We start from the raw sequence: 12,944 nt of genomic DNA, 5'->3' as shown, positions 1-12,944 counted from the left end.
TTTGCTGGAGCCATAGAGATATGCGAGGTGGAAAGATGATAAGAGGGAAACTCCATCTGCTAAGAGAGGGGAAGAAATGAGATACAGAAAGGTTTGTAAAAGTTTACAAGGCCAGCATGTGTCATACTATACCATGAGCACCACGCAAGAGGATTTTAAAACACATCAGGTAACACTCGGTGGTGGATACAAAGATAGGAATATAATTCTTCATGCAAACGCCCTCAGGACAAAGGCTGCATTCTGTGCAGTGCAGGTGTGTGTATGGGCACGTGTACACACAGCTTTCAGATTCCCTCCCCCCAAAGGCAAATCGGATCCAGTTTGTTCTGTATAAATTGCTACAAAACACAGGCTAGAAGAGGATCATTAGTAATGATTTAATTGGCTTTCGTGTCACATTCCAATATACATCAAGAAATTACTTCCTGCACAGAAAACTTTAAAAGGTATTTTATACAGAAACACAATTTCTTTATCCTCAGAAAATGTACAACTCAGCCAGCTGACACTTACACTTTCAGAAGAGCCCACTCTGATAAATACCAAAGAACAAGAGAAGAAAATTTCAAATCAAGGAAGACAAATGCAAACATGTCCTTTACAGGGTACAATTCAATGCACCTGGGTTTCTAACGTTCTTCTGATTTGTTTATTATTTTTGTTAACCTTTCCTTTTATCTCTAGAATTCTGAATGGCAAAGAATGACAATTTAGGAGTCTCCAGGGTAAAGAAACATGGAAATAGTTCAGATTTCATCCCCACAAAGTATATTACAGCACTGACCACGCTATTGCTAATTTTCATTGGGAGGAAAAAAATAGTTTAAAGTGAAGTTACTAGTCCAGCACGCAGATAATGAATCTATGCAAACAACCTGCATTCCCATATGGCTTGTCACTGCATTTGGTAATAATAATAACCCACATTGAGTTTAATTATTTGTTCTGCAGGAAAGGCAGACTACACACCCTCTTTTCTTAGGTTGTCTTTTGTAAACTGATCAGTAAGAAGTGCAAACACCACTCCCTGAGAATGCAGGTTGTGAAACTAGCAGAAGGGTCAGAAACAATAATCAGCACCTAGGGGAAGTGGTGTGATCCAACAAGAGGCTTTCTGATAAGGATTCAGAAGTTCACATAATTGGAGCTTGTCGTCACCCCTTTTAGCCAAGTTTACAGAAATTCCTACCACTGCTAACACTGCTTCAGGTGCATGCTTAGCGATAGAGGACTCCCCAGTGTACGTGTCTGGCTGCCTCCAACACCTGTCTACACTAGGACTCCCAGCATTTTAACACCAGCACACCATTCGAACCAGTTTCAATAGTAAGAGTTTTTTGTAAAGGTTTCCTCGTGTAGACGAGGTTAATGTAGGTGTTACAATATCTCAACTTTCATTTAGGTGTCAGTACTTATTTTAACAGTTTTGGTCAGATACAAATGATTTTATCTGCTGATTTACCAATTCTACTGTAATCAGTCTCTCAGTTCATAAACTATTAGGACACAGGCTGATTTATCAGTCTTGGAAAAATCACTATTACTAGCCCAGGCACAGAATCTACTGTCCCACTCACACGGGGCTGATACGGGAAAAACACTGGAGCCTATGTTTTCAAAAATGACTAGTGATTGGGTGCCCGACTCGAGTCGCCTTAAAGAGGCCTGATTTTCCAAAGGCACTAAACATCCAACTTCTGAAAATCAGGCCCACTGAAGGTGTCTCAAGCCAGAAATCCAAAAATCACCAATGACTTTGGAAAATGTAGGCTTAATATATTATTTGCCAATACAAAAAAAAATAAAAATAATAGCAAAACTTCTTATTCCAACAGAACTGTTCGCAGCTGGCCTATAATCATATGAGAATGATACTTGGGGAATGTTAAAGGGAAGTGAAGGAAAGTTATGGGACCTTTTCCAAAACATTAATATCTGATTCCACTTTTAAAAACCTATGACAGAAACAGGGTCACCCCAACCACTGAATGCTGGGAATGAGCCAGATATAGAGAAGGTAGGAACTTCAGCAGTTTGCCTTACCACATGCTGGAAATTAGCAAATGATGGCAAAGGAAACAAGGCAGGGATGGAGCATGAATATTAGATTTGTTCAAGACCTAGACATCAATAAAGGTCTTTTGAGGAGGGACAGGAGAGTATTAATGCTCAGTAACATGAATAGTTATCTTCATTTAGGGCCCATCAAGTAAACTATCAGTAAAGGAAATGCAGTAATGCAGAATATTGCACATATCGCAACCGTTATCAGTTATTTGAGCAGCGTTTGGTTCAGGTTTTTGTTTTATGACATCCAGTTTTTAACAGATCTCTATCCTACTTGTAACAGGATCGAAACAAATCCCGCACCACTGCATGGGCTACCACCAGTCTCCTCAGCTATGAGCACGGAAGCCATAATCCAGGATAGAGGGGGTGGGGGGGTGTGTGTGTGTGTGGGAGTGTGTGTCCCTCTCTCCCTTCGCACATGGGAAGGAGCAGGTGGAGTGAGAGGGGACAGGACAGCACAAAAAGATGAACATGAAGCTAGTGTCAGGCCAGATTTTCAGTCTCAACAAGGACATTTCTAATTTGGTGGCCCCCACTCCTGAGTGTCACAGGAACTCTGGAGGGTTTTTAATTTTAGACACAGGTCTGTGCGTGTGGAGTTTGGTTAAAATAAATCTGTACTTGATCTGGAATGTTCTCTCCCTCTCCCGCAAGTGAACTACATATCCCTGAACAGTGGCTGCAAACACTAACCAACCTGTATCTACAGCAGGCCCCAAATCAATACTATAATGAGAAGCAAGCTGGAAGTGCCCTGGAGTGCGATTCTCCTGAGACGATTGCTAGTCAGCTGCAGTGACTCCTCACCTGACACAAACACCGCATGCATGTGCCCCTGCAGAATGGGTAGGAAAGCATGGATTACAATACGGAAGCTGCACATGAACTCTCCTGCCACCAAAATCCCTGTAGTCTTGTATCATCACCTGGACTGAAACACACCTTTAGCACTAGGTGGAGAGATTGCCAGGGGGTTTGGGAAGAAATCCAGTGGTGATAATGAGGTGATTTGTGTCACTCAGTTAAGGCTTCTCAGGCAAGCATGTGTCAAGATGAGCACTTTTCACACAAACACTTTACAATTTAGATCCATCAACCCAAATCCTGCTGTTACTGAAATCAAGGAGCATTTTGTGGCCGACTCCAATGGGAACTGGATTGCAACTCCGGTTACTTTAAAACAAGCTGTGTTGTGAGATTTGGGGCCCAATTCTCCCCTCAGATATTCCAGTGCAAATCTGGAGCCACTCAATACAAGTTGCAACAGCGTAAGCGAGAGGAGAACCAGGTCCTTTAAATTTAAAGCCAGTGAGAGGGTTCCATCCTGTGAAGAAATCCTGGCAGCAGCAGGCCTATAATTAAAACTAACATTTCCAGCGGCTCTGCCTTCAGGGCAGCAATGATGCCAAAGTGGCACACCCATCTTCTGGACTCCAGCTGGCATGAAACAGGCGGCCACAAGCATGGTGGGATAGTACCATTTGGTGCTTGGCTTCCAAGGCCTTATTCCATGAACAGCCCTTTGTGGAGGAGGGAGAGAGGTGTAGTGTAGGTTAGAGAGGGCGGGGTAGCCCAGTGCACGTGAGAAAATAATGAGAAGCTGAAGACAGCTTCAGCAGATGTAGAATTTGGCCTTAAAGCAGCAAAAGCAATAGAGACTGCTGGCTTGTTAACAGTAAGGTGTGATTTGACCGGTGAATGCAGTGATTTTGCCCCCTCCTTGCTTCCCACAGAGGGTTCTCCTTGCTGTTTTACTGATAGCTTGACCACACGCTCCTGCCCTCGGAGCACAGGGGAGACATTGCAGTGTCCTGTCCTGGGCATTTATAAAGAGCTCAGTAGAGTCCTGGGGGCCAGGAGCCAGCGATTTAAGGGGATCTTATTTTTAAAGAAACAAGCAGCTCTATGATGGGGAAGGAATGTCGTCTTGTCACTTTCAGGGCAGAGTCCAACACTGGGAGACCCCAAATGGGAACTGCAGCTAGACGCTGAGAAAGTAGCATTGTATGAGCAGCTGGCAAACCTTGGATGTAATTCAATCAAAGCATTTTCATAGCCTGCAGTCTCCAACTCACTGCATCTCCTCCAAGCTGTGGGCCTGGAGAAGCCCCAGTGAGACAGATTTCCCTCGGCTAATCTATCCCTGGGGCACAGAGCTCTGGAAAGATTCATCCCTTGCCAAAATCATGCTGCTTCTCCATTCAGAAGAATATGGTTAATGCCTCTCAGGGCGTGGCATGGATTCGGCAGCTATTTTTCTGTGATGAAGTGTAGGATAATGGGGAGCCTGCACAAGACCTGGCCAAAGTTGCTTCGGGGCAGCAGATGTTGCTTCTGTCCATCTACAGTCTCTTCTTGATGAGCTTCTCCAGTTTTCGTATTCGGGAGGACTCCTGCTCAGGTGTGGGAGCCGTCAGGGACATGGAGCTGGTGTTCTCTCCCCCAGAGGGAGGGGTGGGAAGCCTCTGGCGGAACAGTTCCAACATACTGCTTTGCTCACTTCTCTTTAGGCCCTGTTAAGAAACAAAAAAAAGTGGAATTACAATACACAGTGAGAGCACTACTGAACCTGGACAGTGGATGCCGGAAAAGAGCTACTGCAGACCCAGGTTCAAATCTCAGTCTTCTCTTCCTCCCCTGCAAGGGCAGGATACAGCCACCCCACTGTTCTAGACAAAGGAAAGCTAAGCCTGAAGCCAGGGATTGAACTCCCAAGTCAGTAGGTAAAGGGAAAGCAGGGTAAGTGGCATCAATCAGTAGCAGCTCTCCAGGCTTTCAGAGCAGGGAGGATGCATTTGTTCTGTAAATTGCCTTTTCATATTTCAGAAGCCCCACACATTTCTACTGAAACGGTTGCCAAGGCATTCAGATTTCTCCAGAGGGGGACTTTATTAGAGGACAATAAATTCTGCTGGGTTGGTTCTAACCTTCATGTCTAATATCTTCTGGAAAGTGTCTGTGCTGCAGTCAGCAAGGAGTTTGATGTAATTGTCAACAAACACAACAGGTGGCTCATGAGGGGCCATAACCACCTGCAGAGAGAGAGAAGGGGGGGGGGGGCATCAGACACAAGCTATGAACATATAAACCCACCAACCAGCTATACAAAGAGCCATAACAATGGTGGATGGAGAAGTTTCTCCTGACATGTAAGTGGAGCTTCTAAAAGCCCAACTGAAATTCATTAGGTTGAATTATCCCCTACACAACCTGGCATCTGCAAAGGATGAAGAACCGTTACCGTTTAAACTAGATTCAGGCAGAGGGATTCTGGAGAGGAGGGGAATGATGCACATTTTACAAGAGCCAAAAGTCCTGCTCCAACTTTACCTGAGTAAAGGCAAACTCTTCTTTTTAAACAGCAGGATAAATCTTTGTGCTTTAAAAGAGCAAAGCTATGAAGGGCTCAGGACAACAGTCTCCTGCTCACTCCCTGTGCTTTGTCCTGCCAACAATCTCCACACAAAAAGAAAAGGAGTACTTGTGGCACCTTAGAGACTAACCAATTTATTTGAGCATGAGCTTTCGTGAGCTACAGCTCACTTCATCGGATGCATCCGATGAAGTGAGCTGTAGCTCACGAAAGCTCATGCTCAAATAAATTGGTTAGTCTCTAAGGTGCCACAAGTACTCCTTTTCTTTTTGCGAATACAGACTAACACGGCTGTTACTCTGAAATCTCCACCCAGACTTCCAAGGCCTTTCACCCAGAGCCCAAAGCAGAGTTGTCTTACAATGGAACTGTCTGGGCAACATGCCAGAGACACTGCTGTGGGTAGCTTGCGGTATCCATGTAGAACAACAGCGTACAGTCTCGTCTCATCTGTGCAAACCAGTGGAACCTACAATGGCTAAAGAACGGAAAAGAGGCCATACACGCTTACTTTTACTGAAAGGTGCGAGCAAGTTAGTAGGAGCAAAGCAGCGATGAATCCCAGAGCAGGGAGGAGTGATGGGTCCCGTTTATGAACTGTCAATTGTTACTCAGAAGCTGAACAGATCCGAGAGGCTGCAGGGACTGCGTATTGTGTTGAAGCTGTTGTAGGGCTCTCCCTCCCAGCTTGTGGGCTGGCAGGCACTGGGGGTGGGGTTCGAAATTTCATTTTATTAACCTGGGAAGCATGAGTCTCTTCAATACCACCGGGAGAAGAGCCATGAACGTGGCACTGGTGAAAAGCCCCAGCTGACATCCTCTGCTCAGGACAGGCAGCATGTGCACAGTGGGAGCCCAGAGTTCCCCCTTGCTGCCCCATCAATGAGCCTCAACCCTAACCTGAATTGCTTATTACCCAAGCTCCCTTTCCACTGTACAGAGCAGACACAGTATCCCGTCGGGGTAGCAGGAGAAGATTACGTCTCCATCATTCATCTCCCCAGGAAAGCACAGTTTAGGGTCACTGCTTCACACCAAGGGCCTGCTTGTCACTCCATTTCAGAGCTAGGCTGCCTGAGGAAGCTACTTGAGACAACGATTAGGGTCAACATGGGGACAGTGGCACCCCCATGGATTGGGATCAGCGAGCAGAACTGTGGGGAAACTCCACACTGGCTTTGGGGCGATTTCAGCTAACGAGTTCACCTCCTGAGCTGCATTGTCCCAAAGCTACCAAATCTCCAGTGAAACCATCTGAGGGGGAAAAAGAAGGTTTCACTCAAAAGCCGGGTCAGGTTCATGTTCCTGGTCGGGATTGGTGCCTGAAGCAGACTAGTTTCTCATGGTTTTGGAAGGTTTGCCCAATTCTATTAGTTGACCAGGCTACTGTTGCTTTACATACCATGAAGTGAGCCACGGATATCAGCATTGGTGGGTTGTTCGAAGGCATCTGACATTTAACCCCATGGTCTCTGAGTACCCAGAGTCACTCCACACCAGAGCATGTTATTACATTACTGACATTAATGGCCCCTCTATCTCTGACAAGGCTCTCTGGACATATCTGTATGCAACACTTCTCCATAAGAAGTCCCAGTAGGAGAGGAGTGCAAACTCCCTCACAGCACTCCAACACATCAACACCACTTACAAGTTAAGTGCCCGAGCACAGATGCCAGGTTCGTGGATGTGAGGAGACTGATTAATAAAAAAAGAACAGGAACCACTGACGATTGGATTGTTTTGGGTGCATAAGCCAACCAATTAGTCCGGTCACCAGTTTATTACCGGGACTGTGGGCTCACAGCGGGACTCTGGTGAGCGTGGTGGTATGAAATATGGTAAAGAAAATATTGACTAGAGGGAGAATAGCTAAAGGTTCCACTGGCACTAAAGGACACCCTCAGCGTCAGCAAAAGTATTTTTACACACTAGCACTGACAGTCTGTGCTGTCTGAAAAGCAGACCTGCGACTAATGCAAGGTCTCTGCATTACATGAATAGTTGCACTGCTATCCTGCATTGCCCAGAGGATCTGCGGATCTGCTGCAACGTCAATACAAGTGTCTCACCACTTGCACTGGCTTCACAGCGTGACTGACCACGCCAGTATGATAAGGGGGGATAAAAACCTTTTGTTTTGTCTATCTAGAGCATAAGCTCTTTGGGGAAGGGATTTGCTTTTACTACGGTCCTGTGGTCGCACAATGGAGCCTTGATCTCAGCTGGGGCCTCTACGTGCGGTGTCGCTGTCATACAGTAACTAGTAGTCTTTTCTTTTCTTTTGGTTCAATTGTTTTCTGAATTCAATACTATTGTTTTAAACTTTCTAGTCTTTACTGTCCCATGTGACTCTGACAAGAAAGGAAATTCAGATTTAAAACTCCTACCATGCCCTTAGCCTGGCAAGCATGTGTCGAACAAACCAATTCTCTGAGCCAGCAGGCAGCACCGAAGTGCACAGGGCTGAGGACAAAGCGACTGCCTTAAAACTGAATCCACTCACTTTCCTCTTCCCTAGTTTAAATTAGACTCTCATTGTTGTGTTAGCTTAGCTTGGATATTATAACTGATCCCAGCTCCCACGGATTCTCGCACACAAAACCATCTGCACTATTTTGTTAACAAACAGAAGACAGCACCATCCACAGGAGATATGGGAGGTCATGACCTTCAGCACTGCTGTGCCAGCCCTTGGTATTAGTTCAGCCTCAAATCTGATATATTACTCCAAGGATACAACAAGCTCTGGTGTTTTCACATCAATTGTTCATTTATAGTATGACAAAAATTGTTCTTGGGTCATTTTACAGTCACGGGCTTCAAAAAGCGAAAGAGGACCCCACTCAACAAGGTAATGGAGCTGTGTCTGGACTGGCTCTCCTGCTAGACAGCAAACAGGTGCCACCACCCCACTTGGCTCTCGCCAACCAGCTACGCGTGAAAGTCTCCAAGTAATTTTAGCGGTAGCATTTGCTCTGAAGCATATGGGGAGGGATTTTTGAAGGTGCCATAGGGAATTAGGATCCCAAACCCTATTGTAAGTCAATGGGATTTGAGTGCCCAACTCCCTGATGTCCTGGAAACGCCAACCACACCATACCAATGTGCACATACGCGCATGTATTCTCGGTAACGTCGGGTTCCAAAGAAATGGCCCCATGGCAGTCACACTCCGAGTTTCCAGGTCAAGCAGACTCAAAATAAAGAATCTTGAGAGTTACCTTCAGGATCATTTCAGCCCGCGTCATGCCCTTCACCACTATCTTTGTGTAGCTGGCAGGAGCCTTCCTCACCACCTGGGACCCAATGGAAGGCAGATCCAAGAGAACCATCTTCAGAGAGTGAGTGTCCAACAGCAGCTGTAATAGTTAATCGCACTCTGCTGTTATACTGTCCCCAGCTACTAAGTGTCATTAGCAGCTAGAATGCCACAAAGTCTAAAAGTTAAACTCTTTACAATCCCAGAACATCTTGGCATTTACATCACTGTTGGCACAGAAGGAATGAATCACCATGATGGAGCCTCAAAGGACTAGTCCCCTCAGTTGGGGTATATCAGCAGATCTGCCCTGACCTTAATGGAGCCATGGTGATTTACGCCAGCTCAGGATCTGGCTCACAGCATGTCACCCATTTGTAAACTGGAATGTTAACTCGTTCCTAAGACCAACTCAGTAACACCTTGATCCCTTTGCCTCCCAACCTCCAATGCTATCCATTGTTCTGCATTCACTCAAACACTAGTAAAACTACAGAACAGTACCTATACTGACAGCTACCCACCTAACGTGCTGCACTCACTGACTCAGTGTCACTCTCCGTACAGTGCATGTGAACTTTCACTAAACTGGCCTCTACCAACACTTCAGGCAGCATAATGGGAAAAGGGCTGCTGCTCAGCAATAGCTAAACTGGAAAAGGTGCCCTCAGCCAGAGCTTAATTACCATAAATCCTTCAGGTCCGAATTAGAAAGCAGGATGGAGACCAGCCGCGGAGCAGAGACCTGAGTCATTTGGGCTGTATTTTTGCTTAACCAGAAGTGGAGCACAATTTGATTGGTTAACATGGGACAGGAAACACTCTGGGTATTCAGATCCACAGCTCATTCCTGCAAAGGGGCTAGAATCAGGCGGAAGTGGGCTCCCCACAACCTTACCAGTGCTGCAAAAATCCCCACAATAGTTAAGGACGTTTGTGTTATGGTCCTAAGCACACAGAATTTAGTTAACATATGAAGGCTATTGGACGTTAGTTAATATACTTGGGATATTGATTCCAAAGGGAGTGGCCATGGCAAGTTCACCAGCTCAAATGTGGACCAGATTAAAAAAGGGACACTCTACGATGGCTGTCTCAAGGCGTGTGAGAGATGAATTGATGGTCTCAGTTCAGTGGGGACAGGATTCCATATAATAAAAAAAAAACATGTTCACAAACATGGTACTGGTGCCTGGATTTGAATACAACTGCTGTTAAATAGCTGAGAAACTCCCTTCAGAGATCAGCAGTGGCAGTAAAAAGCAGCACTATTATGGTAACGTTTGCACCAGGGGCCAGATTTACAAAGGTCTTTAGACAACTAATGATGCAGATAGGGGCTTAGTGGGATTTTCAAAAGTGCCTAGAGCAGTTAGGCACCTGACTGCCATTGAAAATCAATAGGAGTTAGTCACCTACCACACGCACGTGCTTTGGGAAATCTCACTAAGTGCCTATCCATCTTTGTCAATCCAGCCCCAAGAGAACAAGCATCACTCAGAATGAAATGGATTCAGGGTATAGATCAAAGCCTAACAGACCTGCACTGTTCAGTTTGCATTAGACAACACAGCGATCAGAGAGCTGAAATGGACAAGTTATTCCATTACCCTAATAATTAAACACACAAATGCACTGCTGGTAATGGGCTAATCACTTTAACCACATGGTCATTCAGAAAAGCTCCAGTGACAACCTGGAGTCTCTAATGATGTTTATTATACAAGATAACTAGGAATTGTACTTCAGCCACTTGCTTTCTATTCGGGAAAGCAGCAGGAGTTCAGTCTTTACACAAACACAGCAACATCTTTTTATTTTTTAAAGAAAGATCCTGTTCCATTTCGCAAAAGCCTGTTGCTCAGAGATTCTGACTCCTTGGCAGCCGGCAGCTTTGAAGACATCCATCAAAAGTTCACTGTTCTCCCATCTGAAAGCCTGTCCCATTCAAGCCACGTCTTCAAACAAAGAGCAGTGGTGTCCCAGCCACCAGACAGGTGTATGAAGATAGAAAAGCTGAGGCGACAGACCCAGCACCTGCACCCCGAATGCAAAGATAATGCAAACTCTCCCGATGTGTCCAGTCATTTGCATTCCCTGATACATGGCTACGTATCAAAGTTCACTGTTTCAGTATATGTCAAAGATATTGACAAAACCACTTGCTTTCTTAAGGCTGCTATTTGCTGTCTGTTAATTTTGGGGCTATCTAGGGAAGATACAGAAAAGAAAGGAGACAAAGAACTGGGAGTCAGGAGCTCAGAGTTCTAGTCCTGAGCCTGCCATTGGCCCCACTGTGTGACCTTAGACAAACCACTTCAGTGCTTTGGTTTCCCCATCTCTAAAACTGAGAATATTGTGGTGCGGCTGAAATGGTTTGTAAAGCACATAGAGATCCTGAGATGAAAGGCATTTTATAAGTGCCACAGCATTTTTCATCCAGCAACACCCCAAAGGGTTTGCCAAGCTCCATTCAGCAGCCATTCTGTATCAGCACCACCACACCAGAGTGTTTTTTAAAGAGAGAAGTATCATATCCATCTGGAAATACAAGAGGAACTGCAGGAGGCAGAATATAATTGCCCACACTGGAAATTAGCCAGGACACATGGCTTAACATCAACTCCTGACAAAACTGCCATGAGATCTCTGATTGTCACCAGATTTCCTATCAGAATCCTCAGCAGGACCGCCACTTTACTTACGCTTGAGATGAGACACACTCACAGCCCATGGGATGTACAACACTGAGCATTTTCATTATAAAACCTGTACAAAAGTAGGTTACGAATTCATGCAAACAAATTTGCTTTGGGCTGTACCTTGGCACAAATTCTCAGCCTTAAAAAAAAACAAAAAAACAAAAAAACAACAGTTTGGCTGCTTTTAATTACACAAGAGTTAAAAAAACAAACAAACAAACCAGACAGACATTTACTGGTTTTAGAAGCACATGGATTAAGAGTAAGGTCAGGATTTTTAAAACCCACTAGTGAGTTTGAGTGCCTTAGATTTTGGATGTCCAAACTGAGACATTTTAACTGGGCCTAATTTTCAGCAAGTGGGAGTTCAGTATTTTCTGAAAATTAGGACCTTTTAAAGGCGGTGCACTCAAAATCGAGGCATTCAAAGTCACATCCTGACAAATATTATTTCTCTTCCAATTCCTTTCTCCACCCAGAACTCTTGAACTTCCTCCCTTATCCACAGACTCTTCCTCTCAGTCTCACTCCCCCATCACAGGCCCCATAACATCTAAAAGGACTCCTCAATCTTCTTTTCCCTAAACCCTTCCCAACCAGACCTTCTCGCTGACTCACGGCTGCATTCATCCATCTTGAGCCACCAGACCAGTGTCAGGCCTCCACCTGCCTGTTTAAAAGCTTCATAAAAAGCCAAGACCCATCAGATGAACACTAACTTATGCGTGCAGCTGGAATTTCCATGGCAAGCTCAGGTATGCAGGATGGAGAAATGCTGCAAAAAACTGGAAAGAATGCTGCAAGCACCTGTAAAAAACCACAAATGGCACCGCTGGGAGCTACACCTCTTAGCCCCAGGCCCTATAAAGGATGCTATTTTTTCTTTAAACTACATTCACAATAAGTCGTTCACAGCTCCAAAGTCAGTCATGGTCTACTGCAGCAATCCACGCTTTTGTGCAGCATTTTGTTCCCCAAACTGCTATAAAAGGAAATACAAACAAGGATCTACACAATCCACATTCTAACATCCTGTTTGAACAAAACATTAGCTGGGAAACAAACTAACAAAGCCAAGGAAAGACAGAAACTTCTTTCTCTCACACTTCCATTATTTTTCTTAATCTTACTATTATTACAGCACGTTCATCAGCAACTGATCTCAGCACCTTGGTAGAACAGGGTTCATTCTAGCTGTAACTCAGGAGTCCAAGGCTTCTGCTGGATTGGGTTACAACTTTTACATTATTTAAAAGCCACTTGGAGGGTGTTGCCTGGACGTTTCACTGTGAAACATTCCCCCATGCCTCAGCTCCCACTACTAAATACAGACACCTACACAGGTCAGGGGCTGTGCACCTGAGAAGCTTCAAAAGCCAGGGCGGCTACTATAAAAACGGCCTCCTTTTCCTTTAACATTAGCTAGTCTCTCAGGAACTGTTCTGAACACCATCAACACACCCCTCTCTCTCTAGTTAAGATTAAATGAAACTTCTTGTTCTCAAGAAATCAGGTTCTACCGACTAACTAAAAT

General features: G+C 44.9%; 1 protein-coding gene across 4 annotated transcripts in view; it reads right to left on the bottom strand.

Moving 5' to 3' along the window:
- Window positions 1–366: 366 nt before the first annotated feature.
- VPS53 (VPS53 subunit of GARP complex) overlaps window positions 367–12,944 on the bottom strand; it is an 89,819-nt gene continuing 77,241 nt past the window's right edge. For 3 of the 4 annotated variants that reach the window (XM_073315574.1, XM_073315576.1, XM_073315575.1), the window contains 3 exons: window positions 8,671–8,808; window positions 5,001–5,105; window positions 367–4,586 (listed from right to left, as the gene is read on the bottom strand). In XM_073315574.1, coding sequence (XP_073171675.1) covers window positions 4,416–4,586; window positions 5,001–5,105; window positions 8,671–8,808 — 414 coding nt within the window. In that variant the 3' untranslated portion in view covers window positions 367–4,415. Of the gene's footprint in view, window positions 4,587–5,000; window positions 5,106–8,670; window positions 8,809–12,944 lie in introns of those variants that run through there. The other variant, XM_073315577.1, reaches the window with a different exon arrangement.

This window comes from Lepidochelys kempii, chromosome 17 (genome assembly GCF_965140265.1).
Source record: "Lepidochelys kempii isolate rLepKem1 chromosome 17, rLepKem1.hap2, whole genome shotgun sequence".
Taxonomy (NCBI): domain Eukaryota; kingdom Metazoa; phylum Chordata; order Testudines; family Cheloniidae; genus Lepidochelys; species Lepidochelys kempii.
The sequence above is the reverse complement of the archived record's forward strand: the minus strand, read 5'-3'. Positions and strand labels throughout refer to the sequence as shown.